Source organism: Bos mutus, chromosome 1 (assembly GCF_027580195.1).
Source record: "Bos mutus isolate GX-2022 chromosome 1, NWIPB_WYAK_1.1, whole genome shotgun sequence".
In the NCBI taxonomy this organism is placed as follows: domain Eukaryota; kingdom Metazoa; phylum Chordata; class Mammalia; order Artiodactyla; family Bovidae; genus Bos; species Bos mutus.
In genome coordinates, this window is record NC_091617.1 from 135,948,313 (window position 1) to 135,965,133 (window position 16,821).

The following is a 16,821-nucleotide window of genomic DNA, read 5'->3' on the forward strand; positions in this document are numbered from 1 at the left end:
AAAATAAAGTTGTCTTTTCCTTCATTACATAATTTTAAAGTTCTAGATAAAATTTATCTTTTTTTTTCCTCTTTGATGAAGCACTTTGCCTTGCACATACTAAGATCTCAAAAACTAGATGAATTAAAAAAAAATACCTCTCTGTTGAAGAGTATTTCCGTATTTGACCTTTTATAAATTCAATGGTAAAAAGCTGTGGATTTTCTGAGTCACAAACCAATGCAAACACCTAGGGAACACAAGAAATAAGTTCCATGAAAGATGTTAGTTTTATGGTATTCCATTAGAAAATCTACATATCATTTAGTTGACAAAAGTCAATATTTAAAAATGTAACTTGGTTATAATATCAGAATTTAAGAGCTGCTTAAAAGTCTCATTCAAATTTTCATATAATACTTAATAAAAAGTTTTCATTATGTACTTGAAAAACAAATTTTACAATATTCATTGTTCTAAGATCAATAAATACAATGAAAATTTAAATGCAGATCGTTTCCTGTTCTTTAGGCATAAAAAATATTAAAACAGAAAGAAAATTATTCTAATATACAAACAGGAAGAAATCTCATTTAAACTATTACTGAAACTTACTTCTCCTAAGGGCTTCAATGTTGCAATATTATAGGTTGCTGGATCACGTTCTACTAAACATGTTTCTGTAAGCGCTAGAATTCTTTTTACAGGTTCCTTCAAACAAAATTGACATATATTAAAAAACTATTGAAGAAAAATGTCAAAATCAGATGAACAAATTTTCACTTTTAACATATGAGCTTACCGAATGTCTAGGTGATATTTTCTGGACTATAAACTCTGCTAAAGATGTGATGGATTCATCAGTGCTGTATTTGCCAAATCGGAGGTTCAAATATTGCTCAAATTCTAAAGGTTCTTTTCTGATCCGCAATGAAATACCTATATAGTTGCCAGCATGATCTATTGCACTTTTGATAATTTCTTCTCTTTGCTCTGATGCAAATAAATGCTGCATAAATTTTGAAATTTAAAATGTTAGGGTTGAAATCATTAAAATGTGACCATAGTGAATCAACTTATAGGAAAGTGCCTGAAGGAGCAATTCTAGGAGGAAAAAAGGTAGATCTTATCAGAAGTAAATAAGCAGTATGTTGTGGCTGATTATAAATTAAAATCAAAGTCTGAAATATAAAACCTTGCAAATAATCACTGAAAGGAAATTATCTCATAAATTCTCAGAGTCTGGTTCTCATCCCTGTGTGGAAAACAGCACTCTAGGGCTCCAAAAAAGGCCCCAGCCAAGTCCAATGGAGGTGCTGGATACTACGGTGGACAGAATTCCAGTTTCAACTAAGGTAGCTCTGACTTCATCTGTTTTTATACAATGGGCTTTCTCGCAAGATTACCTTGAAAAATGCTTAAATGCTCACCACGTCACTGGCCTATGAATATTACAAACCAACCTCCAGAGTGTATTAAGGATAAGGTATTGCTACTTGCATGTGGTACCTGGAGGCCAAAAATGCTGTGAAGGGCAGGATAGGAGAATCCCACAAGAAAGACCTGTCCTGCCCGGAATGCCATGAACTACCCTGCTGAGAAACACTGGATCAGATGTTTTAAAACCTGATTTCATTTCCAACAGCTTATCTCAGTCACTATGGATGCAGAAGATATCAGTTTCTTGAATGAATCTGTCATGGTCTCATATCTGTAGTGAACTGACTCATTTTAGCTAGTGTTTTTTAAAAGGCAGACAGTATGCTTAGCTTCCTGCAACTCAAATGGTCATCCAAGGACCAGGAAAGTCAGCATCACCTGTGAGCCTGTTAGATGTATAGCATCTCAGTTCCACCCTCAATCCTACGGAATCAAAATCTGAGAGTGAACAAGATGCCCCAGCTGATTTGTATGCACCTTCAAGTTTGAGGCACACTGCCACATACCATACTATGAATAAACGTGTTCCCAAACTTGCCTGAATGTTCAGCTCAATTCCGGAGTTTTAAAAATTGCAATTGCTAGGCCTCCCATTATATTAATTGAATCAGTATCTTCAGAAAATGAGCCGAGGGCATACTGGGCTTAAAAAAAAACTCTCCAGGTGATTACAATGTGAAGACAAGTTAAACCCACGGACCTACATATTAAGGCTACCAAGTTTGACGTCACCTATCATTTAATAAAAGTAACATATCTGAAAAAAATTAAAACTGCTTGATGCCAACAAGCAATAAAACATGTTGGCAATTGAGGAGTGTCACAATTCTTATCCTTAATGTTTACTTTATGCATTGGAAGGCTTGATGAATTAATGTCACTCTGTTAAGATCTGTGAAGCCATATTACTGTAATCAAATATGTTTTCCACCAAGAGGTTAATCATTATAAACTTCTACCATCCAGGGAAGAGACAAACCTTTGGGCAGCACTATGACAGGAGGTTTTAGGCTGCTTTAGGGTGGGAAAGGGAACTGATTTTCTCATGGATCATTCATTTTTTGGGTCTAGACTCAGCAGTAACAAAATGTCTACATGCACATTCCTAGATGAGTGGCACTAGGCTGGTACCCATCATCTGGGTGGAGTGAGGACGGGACAAGGCCTGTAACTCTGAAGAAGCTAACATATTTTGTAAATCAGATCGCTCACCCCATCCATCATTCTCTTTTCTTTTTGCTATACTTAGCCTCTTGTATGGAGAAGGCAATGGCATCCCACTCCAGTACTCTTGCCTGGGAAATCACATGGACGGAGGAGCCTGGTGGGCTGCAGTCCATGGGGTCGCTAAGAGGTGGACTCGACTGAGCGACTTCACTTTCACTTTTCCCTTTCATGCATTGGAGAAGGAAATGGCAACCCACTCCGGTGTTCTTGCCTGGAGAATCCCAGGGACGGTGGAGCCTGGTGGGCTGCCGTCTATGGGGTTGCACAGAGTCGGACATGACTGAAGACACTTAGCAGCAGCAGCAGCCTCTTGTATTTCCAAAAGACTTGCCCTGGTTCTGCTATCCAAGGATGGATAATTTATCTACAGAACACTAATCTTGGGAGTAGTGTTCCCAAGATATTAAGGTAGCTACAGGATTTAAAATCTCAAGAGAAAGGACTCTGAGAGTAAGTTCACCTGAGCCTCTCCATCTGGACACTCTAATGCTCATCTCTGAGGTATGGGGTTTAATAAAGAAAGGCAGGATGTTTCTTATAAAAAAAAAAATGATCATAATCTATAGCTGTTTCTACTGCCAATTAACAAACAGGATCTCAGTACCTTAAGAGGTTTCTGTTGTGTCCCAAAATTTACATGTAACTCAGAATTTCAAAATAAAACATGCAATGAACTCCAAATTTGAATTTTCAAAGTATATTCAGATTTCAGATTACAAATATCTGGGCAAAGGAAAGAAGACTATAAAAAAAGATAGTTTAACATAACTTTTCAAAGAAAGTTTAGAAACTTTCAAGTAACACATTAATACTAATGAAAATAAAACTGTGATCACTGTTTATTAAATATTAAGTGACATACTGTGCTAAGAATTTTATATAAAGTATCTCATTTGATCAAAAAACCTAAGACATACACAAATTTTCCTCCACATTTTAGAGAGCTGCAAACTGGAATTCAAGCTGATGTCTACCTGATACCAAAGCCTGCACTCAAAATAACATACTTCCTTCCAGAGGACTCAAAGGAAATTTCAAAATTAACTGTAAAAACTCTGCTTTCCTTCAAATGGTCATGTCTCTTTTAAAATAACTTTTTAAAAACACTACTTACCAATCTACTAAATCCTCCATAAAGTATACAAAACCCTCCTTGATAATCAGAGAGATCTACAAAGCCTTCAATATTTCTGTAGTCATAGGAACAGAGGACTCTGTTTGTTGCAGGGTTAATTTGGTCAAAGCCTCCTGGTGTTACTTCCAAAACAACGGGTTTTCTTGTATCACTCCAGTGATGCTTATAGCAGTTATATCTCTGCAGAGAAAAATAATAATACTTTTAAATTCATATTTAAGGTTACCATAAAACACCATTACATTTAGTGTATCACTCATTGCAGAAAAAAAAAAAAAAACCCTGAAAATCTAAATATTATAAAATTTTAGAGCTACTAATCAAATTCTTAAAGACATTTTTACTTTGGCCATTTGGAGGTTTATGTTTATTCAATTCAGAATGTTTAGGCTAACTAAAGACAGTACCAGTATCACTTGAGGTGCTCAGTTGTGTCCAATTCTACGACCCCATGAAGAGCAGCATGCCAGGCCTCCCTGTCCAACACCAACTGCCGGAGCCTACCCAAACCCATGCCCATTGAGTCAGTGATGTCATCCAACTATCTCATCCTCTGTCGTCCTGCTAGCCTCAATCCTTCCCAGCATCAGAGTCTTTATCAGGTGGCCAAAGTACTGGAGTTTCAGCTTTAACATTAGTCCTTCCAATGAACACCAAGGACTGATCTCCTTTAGGATGGACTGGTTGGCTCTCCTTGGAGTCCGAGTCTTCTCCAACACCACAGTTCAAAAGCATCAATTCTTGGGTGCTCAGCTTTCATTATAGTACAACTCTCACATCCATACATGACCACTGGAAAAACCATAGCCTTGACTAGACGGACCTTGGTTGACAAAGTAATGTCTCTGCCTTTTTTTTTTTTTTTTTTTGTCTCTGTTTTTAATATGCTATCTAGGTTGGTCATAACTTTCCTTCCAAGGAGGAAGCGTCTTTTAACTTAATGGCTGCAGTTACCATCTGCAGTGATTTTGCAGCCCCCAAAAATAAAGTCTGACACTGTTTCCCCATCTGTTTCCCATGAAGTGATGGGACCGGATGCCATGATCTTAAGTTTTCTGAATGTTGAGCTTTAAGCCAACTTTTTCACGCTCTTTTTTCACTTTCATCAAGAGGCTCTTTAGTTCTTCACTTTCTGCCATAAGGGTGGTGTCATCTGCATATCTGAGGTTATTGATATTTCTCCCAGCAATCTTGATTCCAACTTGTGCTTCTTCCAGCCCAGCATTTCTCATGATGTACTCATGGTAAATAACCAGGGTGACAATACACAGCCTTGACATACTCCTTTTCCTATTTGGAACCAGTCTGTTGTTCCATGTCCAGTTCTAACTGTTGCTTCCTGACCTGCATACAGGTTTCTCAAGAGGCAGGTCAGGTGGCCTGGTATTCCCATCTCCTTCAGAATTTTCCACAGTTTATTATGATCCACACAGTCAAAGGCTTTGGCATAGTCAATAAAGCAGAAGTAGATGTTTTTCTGGAACTATCTGACATTTTCGATGATTCAGTGGATGTTGGCAATTTGGTCTCTGGTTCCTCTGCCTTTTCTAAAACCAGCTTGAACATCTGGAAGTTCACGGTTCACGTATTGCTGAAGCCTGGCTTGGAGAATTTTGAGCATTACTTTACTAGCATGTGAGATGAGTGCAATTGTGGTAGTTTGAGCATTCTTTGGCATTGCCTTTCTTTGGGATTGGAATAAAAACTGATCTTTCCCAGTCCTGTAGCCACTGCTGAGTTTTCCAAATTTGCTGGCATATTGAGTGCATCAGTTTCACAGCGTCATCTTTTAGGATCTGAAATAGCTCAACTGGAATTCCATCACCTCCACTAGCTTTGTTCATAGTGAGGCTTCCTAAGGCCCACTTGACTTCACATTCCAGGATGTCTGGCTCTAGGTGAGTGTGAGTGATCACACCACCGTGATTACCAAGGTCGTGAAGATCTTTTTTGTACAGTTCTTCTGTGTATTCTTGCCACCTCTTCTTAATATCTTTTGCTTCTGTTAGGTCCATACCATTTCTGTCCTTTATTGAGCCCATCTTTGCATGAAATGTTCCCTTGGTATCTCTAATTTTCTTGAAGAGATCTCTAGTCTATCCCATTCTATTTTTTTCCTCTGTTTCTTTGCATTGATCACTGAGGAAGGATTTCTTATGTCTCCTTGCTATTCTTTGGAACTTTGCATTCAGATGGATATATCTTTCCTTTTCTCCTTTGCTTTTCACTTCTCTTCTTTTCACAGCTATTTGTAAGGCCTCTTCAGACAGCCATTTTGCTTTTTTGCATTTCTTTTCCATGGGGATGGTCTTGATTCCTGTCTCCTGTACAATGTCACAAACCTCTGTCCATAGTTTATCAGGCACTCTGTTTGTCAGATATAATCCCTTAAATCTATTTCTCACTTCCACTGTATAGTCATAAGGGATTTGATTTAGGTCATACCTGAATGGTCTAGTGGTTTTCCCCACTTTCTTCAATTTAAGTCTGAATTTGGCTATAAGGAGTTCATGATCAGATCCAGTAAGCTCCTGGTCTTGTTTTTGCTGACTGTATAGAGCTTCTCCATCCTTGGCTGCAAAGAGTATAATCAATCTGATTTCAGTGTTGGCCATCTGGTGATATCCATGTATAGAGTCTTCTCTTGTGTTGTTGGAAGAGGGTGTTTGTTATGACCAGTACATTCTCTTGGTAAAACTGTATTAGTCTTTGCCCTGCTTCATTCTGTACTCCAAGGCCAAATCTGCCTGTTACTCCAGATGTTTCTTGACTTCCTACTTTTGCATTCCAGTCCCCTATAATGAAAAGGACATCTTTTTTGGGTGTTAGTTCTAAAAGGTCTTCTAGGTCTTCATAAAACCATTCAGCTTCAGCTTCTTCAGCATTACTGGTCAGGGCATAGACTTGGATTACCGTGATATTGAATGGTTTGCTGTGGAAACGAACAGAGATCATTCTGTCTTTTTTCAGATTGCATCCAAGTACTGCATTTCAGACTCTTTTGTTGACTATGATGGCTACTCCATTTCTTCTAAGAGATTTCTGCCCGCAGTAGTAGATATAATGGTCATCTGAGTTAAATTCCATTCCAGTCCATTTTAGTTTGCTGATTCCTAGAATGTCGATGTTCACTCTTGCCATCTCCTGTTTGACTACTTCCAATTTGCCTTGATTCATGGACCTGACATTCCAGGTTCCTATGCAATATTGCTCTTTACAGCATCAGACCTTGCTTCTATCACCAGTCACATCCACAACTGGGTGTCATTTTTGCTTTAACTCTATCCCTTCATTCTTTATGGAGTTATTTCTCCACTGATCTCTAGTAGCATATTGGGCAACTCCCTACCAACCTAGGGAGGTGAACTACCAACCTAGGGAGATGAACTCCCTACCAACCTAGGGAGATGAACTACCAACCTAGGGAGTTCATCTTTCAGTGTCCTATCTTTTCCTTTTCATACTGTTCATTCTGGCAGAATGTGGTCCACTGGAGAAGGGACTGGCAAACCACTTCACTATTCTTGCCTTGAGAACCCCATGAACAGTATGAACACTATGAAAAGACAGTATATCTTTTGAAAATTAACAAAGGTTTTAGTTGTGAAACAATTTTAAGTCACCCTCATGCAAATCTTAAGGGCAATCTTAAACAGAAGTTACTCTGAAGGAATTCCACTGGAGAAAAGATTTCAACTTTTGTCGATGGATTCTTTTAATCAAGTTAGACATGGAAAAGAGCTAAGTCACATTTCAGGGCTTTTAGGGTATTTAAATTAAACAACCCAAGCTAATTCAATATATCAATGTAGATACTTTTCTTGTTGTTGTTCAGTCGCTCAGTCGTTTCTGACTCTGCGACCCCATGGACTGCAGCAAGTCAGGCTTCTCGGTCCTCCATTATCTCCTGGAATTTGCTCAAATTCATGTCCACTGAGTTGGTGATGCTATCTAACCATCTCAGGCTCTGCTGCTCCCTTCTCCTCTTGCCTTCAATCTTTCCCAGCATCAAGGTCTTTTCCAATATGTCCACTTTTCACATCAGGTGGCCAAGGTATTACAGATTCAGCATCAGTCTTTCCAGTATTCCAATATTCAGGGTTGATTTCCTTTAGGATTGATTGATTTGATCTCCTTGCTGCCCGAGGGACTCTCAAGAGTTTTCTCCAGCATCACAATACAAAAGCATCAGTTCTTCAGTGCTCAGCATTTGCTATGGTCAAACTCTCACATCCCTACATGACTACTGGAAAAATCATAGCTTTGGCTATATGGACCTTTGTTGACAAAGTGATGTCTCTGGTTTACAGTACGTGGTCTAGGTTTGTTATAGATTTCCTTACAAGGAACAAGCATCTTTTAATTTCACTGCAGCAGTCATCGCCTACAGTGATTTTGGAGCCCAAGAAAATAAAATCTGTCACCACTTCCATTTTTTCACCTTCTATTTGTCATGAAGTGATGTAGATTTTTTTTCTATACACACAAAAAAGCTGAAGCCTCAGTTTGACTGTAGGCTTTTCTAAATACACACCACTGGGAAGTCATCTTTAGAAGTTTGATCACATTAGCAAGTAAAATTTGATTTAGATAACTGGTGCTAATTGTGTTTGATTGACTCTTTGCAACCTCATCAACTGGAGCCTGCCAGGCTCCTTTGTCAGTGGGATTCTCAAGGCTAGAATACTCGAGTAGGTTGCCATTTCCTTCTCCAGTGGTCTTCCCAATCCAGGGATCTAACCCACATCTCCTATGTCACCTACATTGGCAAGCAGTTTTTTACCACTAGTGCCATCTGGGAAGCTCTATTTAGATAACATTCCTTTATAAATTAAAGAACTTAGTATCAGAAATAATTACAAGGGTGAACATCCATTTACTCCCCAGTTTTATTCTTAGAAAAAACATTTAGTTGAGGCTGATAACCAAAATGATATGTACAGAATAAAGGCAAAATGAGACCAAGAGAAAATAGGATAACAAAATGTCAGATGTGAAATGAACATTCCCTTGTTGACCCAAAAACTCCATAAAGTTTTCTACCCACCAATATGAAGTGGAATGCATGGTCAGTTACATGATTCTTAAGGTAAAAATAAACTGGTTGCTGCTCAAAAATACAACTACTTCTAACACTAAAATGGCAGAGAAATTTTCTTGCAGGTGTTCGGAAAGGAGAGTAAGACATTAGATAATAAATATCTCCACCTCCCAACATTAAACCCAGCAATGAGGTTCACAGAATCATATCCATCAATTCCCTCAGCATTTCTGAGCTACGGCATCATGAACATGACAGTTTCATAAAAGGAATTCTGCAGAAAGACCAAAGGGCCTGCATTAACCCAAGAATATATTTAAAGCCTTGATTCTGCACTAAAGGATGGAGCAGTACCACACCTTTCCAGCAGAAGTGGGTCACAAAATTTGGTGGGAAGGGAGGTCACAAAAGTTGGTGCTTTTCCCACTATGCTGGTTTACATGCCTCAGCCCAGTCTGCAGGATATTCTCCATTCTTTCAGAAGGTAATCAACTGTAAAGCAGTGAGATTTGCCAAGGGAACAAATCACTGTCCTTCAGGATTGTGGTGGCCAAGACAGTCTTAAGAGAATCTGATTTAGAGTATATCTAGGAGCGATGGGAAGCCGAAGACCAAATTCAACTTTTATAAAACTGCTGCTCTTCAGGCTATCTTCTAGGGATACTGTTTCCACCAAAAAGTTTGAAAAATATTAACTTGCTGAAATTAACATATATAAAGGGGAACTTATAACAAAATCTATAAATATGCTTTAGGAAGCAGTTGTTTTCCAAATAGATGAGCTATACAGAAAACTCACCTACTAACATAATTAAAATAAGTGTACTAAATTATGATTTATAGAAATGTGATAAGCAGCAAGGAGCTCACCAAAAACCATTAAGCTATTTTAAATGGCTCCTTGGCAACCAACCATTTGCTTGAGTTGAAATCAGGAGGCTTCTCAGATACTAAAACACAGAACAGAATACCCATAGAAAGGATGAGGGCTTTTAAAAAACAAGGGAACGGTACTGCCAGCATATTAGAATTCAGGTCCTGCCTTTTGCCAGAAGCTAGAGTTATGGACAGTGCTCCGAATTTACACATCACTCTGGATCCCCCAGCCCTATTATATAAGCAATACCTTCTCATGGAAAGAAATTCCGTATTTGAAGGGAGTGAAAGAAAAGCATCAGCGCCCATTTCCTCTCCCCAGAAGACTCAGATTTACTTTAAATGCTGCTATAACATGTCTAGAGAAGGCCTGGAAAAGTTAAGATTCTAATAAGCAATAATTACTTCCTGAAAGCTGTCATTGCACCATGCAAATCCTCATTATCGGCAAGACCCAGTGAGTGTGAGCATGATCAGTCTCTCAGTCATGTAGGACTTTTTGTGATTCCATGGACTGTAGCCTAGTAGGCTCCTCTGTCCATGGGATTTTCCAGGCAACAGTACTGGAGTGGGTTGCCATTTTCTCCTCCCAGGGATCTTCCTGACTCAGGCATTGAACCCACGTCTCCTGCACTGGTAGGTGACTGAGCCACCTGGGAAACCCCCGGATTCAGGGTGAGGGCATACAATGAGACAGTTTCAATACATATATTTTCTTACAAGTTTAATACTTCCAAAATAAGAATCTTGTACAACAAACAACAATTGCATGTTCTAAGAAGTATTATGAGCAGTGTGAAGCTTCTGTTGCTGTTAAGAAACAGAATAAAGACTTGCTGAATGAAGCCTTGTTTTTAATATTTAGTTCTGCCTGAAAATTGTTATCTAACTATTCGCATTAACAATCATAAATCTAATTTCTCATATTTGAGTTTCCTGTTAAACTACATTTATCTATCACATGATATCAGGAGACATTAAAATTATGTTTCAGTTTCTTCAGCTTTGCCACAAAGGGAATACACAATTTATGCAAGGATTTCTAAAGTGCAACACTGATAAGCCAAAAAAGATATTAATAAATGTTAGAAATACTTGCCCTTCCTGTGATTTTTCCTTCTGAAAAATCAGTTCTAAATCTCTGAAAGAGAAGACATACAAAACATAGTTTATAACAACAGACTTATTAACAGAGACTCTCAGTTCAGTACTTTCTATCCAAAGTAAGTAAAATTCCAACTTGGTAATCCTGATATTAAAAAATGTTATTAAAGTTATAGTTGAAGGATATTTAATAAAAAGTGTGTGAAATTTTATTGAAAAACAGGGTAGATTAAACATACAACTGCTTTGTTCTATATAATGCATTTAAAAAGACCTAAAAGAACTATCAAACCTAAAGGATTATCCAGCCTCTTAGTAAGAAAAAAGTAAAAGTTTCACAGAGTCAATTAAGGGTCAATAAGTGGGAAAGGGGCTCAGAACACCAGCATCTGTACTTTAATGTAACTCATTAAAAAAGAGAAGAGAGAAATTTAGTGTATTAACATGAAACAGTTCTCACCAATGCTTCTGTAAGAAGTTCTGTTCTGTGCTCTGTAGAAAATTTTAATGTTTCTGACTTTTTTCCACTGCCTTTACGAAATGTGAGGTTGAACTCTGTTCCTTGTCCTTTTCCTACAGGGCTGATGCTGCAAATGTCTCCATAAGGCCACTAACAAAAAAAAGGAAATCATTCAACTGGTGCTACACTGTGGTGAAATGCAACACTTATTTTTACGATTTTAATTTCAAATCACTGATTAAATGAAAAAATTTTATAACACAGTACTGAGATCTAGAAAATGTTTTGTTTTACAGTAACTCTACAAAACAAACTAAAAAGTTTTCAGTTATCAGAGACAATAATAAAAAAGTTACGTTTTCCAATTTCAATCCCTGATTGATTATTAATGATTGATCAATCCAAAGCAACTAAAATACACAGATATGAAAAGAGCTGGGGAATAACATTTTATGATTATCTACAAAACATTTAAAAACAGCAACAAAAAGAGGAATCTGTAAAACATGCCTAATTTGGACTTAAATTAGAATATTTTAAGTGTTTATTTACCCATATTCAGTTTAGTCTTGCCTTTATAAATATCAACCTTATTTTTATGACATACATTTTCTAACCACTGCACTTATGTATGTCTGTATCAGAGTAACAATATTGCCCTTAAAATTATAAAAAATTTACAAATTTTACATTAAAATGATGTTTATAATCAAAGTAACCGTAAAAAGCTATACTCCTTAGAGCCTAGAAATATGCACACATATGCTCCCTTTATTTATTTATGTTTGGTCCTGAGTATTGAGCATTATATAAGCATATTAATCTTTTTCAAATTTGACATTTCTATCCTTCCTGGCCTGATTTCAGGCTAGGGACCACTGGCTTTTAAAATTCAAGTGGAGTTCAAACACCTAATAGCTTCTAAAATTATTACCTGATTTGTTACTTCTAAGGTATTGGGATTATATGTAGTTATCGCATGGGTTCCAACTGAAAAGACACGCTTATACCTACAAAGGAAATCAAGTACTTAAATTCAGTCTTAAAGGAAACATTTTATAAGAAAATACATATAACACAAAAGAAACATCTCAATAAATAAATAGAAATGTATTAGTTGATTTAATGTGACTAAATATAGCTTTGTTTTATATTCTCACATTTTTAATGTTCTGAAATGCCACTGATATATAAATCTACCCATCACTCAATCTACTGTGAAACAACAAGATCCTTAAGTAGAAAAGTAAAACCTATGGAAGCAATCTTTGTTGTTAGTATACATGAAGTTAAGCAAAAAAACTGCCAGATGATGCCAAAATATTCTAAATGGGAAAATTAAAAAAAAAAAAAAGACACTATACACTAGTAATTCTTTCAAAATATACTTTCAACAAGATCATGACACAAATAAAGGAAAAGCTACAGCCTACAACTGATGTATCACAGTCCTTTTTCTGGAATCTTAATGATTTCCATTTAACCAACTACCTTTATTACAATTAAGTGTTGCAATTTTATAGAAGTAGGAAGCCTACATCACAGACAAGCAATTTTCACTTGTTAAATCACTTCCTTCACTTAAAGCAACATATTTGAAGGAGAATAACCATTTGGGTATCAGTAATTTTTTAGAAGAGAGAGAAATTCATAATGATAAAAGTGGAAAGTGAATTACAAAAACTTATTTAAAACTGACAAATTAGCTCTTTGAAAATAAAATGATAAACTAGGACTGTGCTGTGAGGTCAGTTGCTCAGTCATGTCTAACTCTTTGCAACCCCATGGACTGTAGCCCGCCAGGCTCCTCTGTTCATGGGATTCCCAAGGCAAGAATACTGGAGTGGGTTGCCATCTCCCTCTCCAGAAAATAAGCCTAAAAAAAATACAAAAACAAAATTAAGAATATGATAATTTATAACCATAGACACAGAAGAAAAAAATGACTAAGTCTATGTTGATAAATATGAAAATTAAGAATAAATCAACATCTATTACAAGAATTTAAGAAAGCTGCAAACAATTACATTCTACAAAAGTACCAGGATCAAATAAGGAGATGAAACCCTAACTGCTGCTGCTGCTAAGTTGCTTCCGTCGTGTCCAACTCTGTGGGACCCCATAGATGGTGGCCCACCAGGCTCCCCGGTCCCTGGGATTCTCCAGGCAAGAACACTGGAGTGGGTTGCCATTTCCTTCTCCAATGCATGAAAGGGAAAAGTGAAAGTGAAGTCGCTCAGTCGTGTCCGACTCTTCGCGACCCCATGGTCTGCAGCCTACCAGGCTCCTCCGTCCATGGGATTTTCCAGGCAAGAGTACTGGAGTGGGGTGCCATTGCCTTCTCCATGAAACCCTAAAGGAACAGGTAAATTCTATGCTTCGACTGTTCCAGGAAACAAACTAAAGCTTCTCAGTTCTTCCAGGGATAATAAAATCAGGGGGAAAAAAAACAAATCTACTTTTAAATAAATACTATCAATAAGAATCAAATGACAGATTAAAATAGTAATACAGTTTTCATTCCAATCCCAAAGAAAGGCAATGCTAAAGAATGCTCAAACTACTGCACAATTGCACTCATCTCACATGCTAGTAAAGTAATGCTCAAAATTCTCCAAGCCAGGCTTCAGCAATATGTGAACCGTGAAGTTCCTAATGTTCAAGCTGGTTTTAGAAAAGGCAGAGAAACCAGAGATCAAATTGCCAACATCCGCTGGATCATCGAAAAAGCAAGAGAGTTCCAGAAAAACATCTATTTCTGCTTTATTGACTATGCCAAAGCCTTTGACTGTGTGAATCACAAGAAACTGTGGAAAATTCTGAAAGAGATGGGAATACCAGACCACCTGACCTGCCTCTTGAGAAACCTGTATGCAGGTCAGGAAGCAACAGTTAGAACTGGACATGGAACAACAGACTGGTTCCAAATAGGAAAAGGAGTACGTCAAGGCTGTATATTGTCACCCTGCTTATTTAACTTATATGCAGAGTACATCATGAGAAACGCTGGACTGGAAGAAGTACAAGCTGGAATCAAGGTTGCCAGGAAAAATATCAATAACCTCAGATATGCAGATGATACCACCCTTATGGCAGAAAGTGAAGAGGAACTCAAAAGCCTCTTGATGAAGATGAAAGTGGAGAGTGAAAAAGTTGGCTTAAAGCTCAACATTCAGAAAATGAAGATCATGGCATCCGGTCCCATCACTTCATGGGAAATAGATGGGGAAACAGTGGAAACAGTGTCAGACTTTATTTTTGGGGCCTCCAAAATCACTGCAGATGGTGACTGCAGCCATGAAATTAAAAGATGCTTTCTCCTTGGAAGGAAAGTTATGACCAACCTAGATAGCATATTCAAAAGCAGAGACATTACTTTGCCAACAAAGGTTCATCTAGTCAAGGCTATGGTTTTTCCTGTGGTCATGTATGCATGTGAGAGTTGGACTGGGAAGAAGGCTAAGCGCCGAAGAACTGATGCTTTTGAACTGTGGTGTTGGAGAAGACTCTTAAGAGTCCCTTGGACTGCAAGGAGATCCAACCAGTCCATTCTGAAGGAGATCAGCCCTGGGATTTCTTTGGAAGGAATGATGCTAAAGCTGAAACTCCAGTACTGTGGCCACCTCATGGGAAGAGTTGACTCATTGGAAAAGACTCTGATGCTGGGAGGGATTGGGGGCAGGAGGAGAAGGGGACGACAGAGGATGAGATGGCTGGATGGCATCACTGACTCGATGGACATGAGTCTGGGTGAACTCCGGGAGTTGGTGATGGACAGGGAAGCCTGGCATGCTGCGATTCATGGGGTTGCCAAGAGTTGGACACGACTGAGTGACTGAACTGAACTGAACATCATGACCAAAGGCAGTTCATTTTAGGAAAACAGTTGAATATTAGAAAAATGTATAATTAGCATATTTATTGAAATATCTTTCAGTATTTTAGTAAAAGATTTTTAAATTACCAAAATGGATGTTAAATATCACCAGATGCCTTTTTTATATGTATGGAAAAGACTGTGCTTTTCTGCTTTAAACTACCAATACAGTAAAAAGGTATACATTACCATAAACCAAGTCACTATCTGACTCAAAGGTCACACACTAAGAGTATTCTCATTAAAATCAAGAGAGCTCTTTCAAATTTTAATTTCCTAATATATTTTCTAATCAGTACATTATATAATAAAAATGACAAAGTTTCCATTTTGGGGAAAAATGATAGATTTTATTAATTTCTACCATTTTGCTGTATTACAAATTTCCCCCCTAATTTCTTATGTTGAAGGTGGCATGGAAACTAAACAACGAGCACACTTCCTTCTAATATAAAAACATTCATTTGCTGCTTTGTAAGTGGCATCACCAATGCAATGGACATGAGTTTGAGTAGGCTCCAGGAGTTGGTAATGGGACAGGGAAGCCCATGGCATGCTGCAGTCCATGGGGTCGCAAAGAGTTGGTTGCGACTGAACTGAACTGAACTGAAAGTGGGGAGAGGGTTGAGGGACAGATGAAGTAGATGAGGATTTATCTAAATAGCTCAAAAGTCTCAAAGTTTCAGAGGCTTAATCAATGGGAACAAAGAAAACCAAAGAAATAAAATCTTATTAAACCAGTATTTGCCTCAGAAGATAGCATAATGAAATCAAATGTATGGCAGAAATATGAATTCACAAATTCTAACTTTCAAAATCATCTTGACAAACATGCCAATATTTTTTTCTTTAAGAATTTTTATTGCAGTATAGTTGACTTACAGTGTTGTGCTAGTTTCAGCTGTACAGCAAAGTGAATCAATTATACATATAAATATATCTACTTTTTAAAGATTCTTTTCCCATATAGGTCATTACAAAATACTGCGTAGAATCCCCTGTGCTATACAGTAGGTTTTGCTAGTTCAGTTCAGTTCAGTTCAGTCACTCAGTCGCGTCCAACTGTTTGCGACCCCATAAATCGCAGCACGCCAGGCCTCCCTGTCCATCACCAGCTCCCGGAGTTCACTCAAACTCACGTCCATCAAGTCGGTGATGCCATCCAGCCATCTCATCCTCTGCCGTCCCCTTCTCCTCCTGCCCCCAATCCCTCCCAGCATCAGGGTCTTTTCCAAGGAGTCAACTCTTTGCATGAGGTGGCTAAAGTACTGGAGTTTCAGCTTTAGCATCATTCCTTCCAAAGAACACCCAGGACTGATCTCCTTTAGAATGGACTCATTAAATATCTATTATATGCAGTGGTATCTAGGTCAATCTCAATCTCCCAATTTATCCCTCCCTCCCTTCCCCATCCACCCCAACCATAAGTTTGTTTTTCACATCTTTTACTCTCTGTTCTATAAATGAATTCATTTCAAACATACCAATTTGTATAATCCTGAAATAAAACTATAGAATTTACTTTACTCTGGAAGCAAAAGTGTAAGAATTAAATCCCTGAAATGTTCCAAATATCAACTGATATGGTGATATTCATAATCTTAAGAGAATCTAAGTCAAGAAAACATCCTTTTCAATTCTATACTAATCTCTACCAAACATAGTTCTTCCTAATATTTTTC

At 37.7% G+C, this 16,821-nt stretch overlaps 1 protein-coding gene across 1 annotated transcript in view; it reads right to left on the minus strand.

The window, feature by feature from the left end:
• DNAJC13 (DnaJ heat shock protein family (Hsp40) member C13) overlaps positions 1–16,821 on the minus strand; it is a 162,160-nt gene that overhangs the window by 99,769 nt on the left and 45,570 nt on the right. Inside the window, exons 3-9 of the mRNA XM_005906542.3 lie at positions 12,197–12,272; positions 11,263–11,412; positions 10,798–10,839; positions 3,761–3,961; positions 782–988; positions 595–690; positions 138–229 (exon numbers count right to left, since the gene is read on the minus strand). Of these exons, the coding sequence (XP_005906604.2) occupies positions 138–229; positions 595–690; positions 782–988; positions 3,761–3,961; positions 10,798–10,839; positions 11,263–11,412; positions 12,197–12,272 (864 nt within the window). The remainder of the gene's footprint in view (positions 1–137; positions 230–594; positions 691–781; positions 989–3,760; positions 3,962–10,797; positions 10,840–11,262; positions 11,413–12,196; positions 12,273–16,821) is intronic.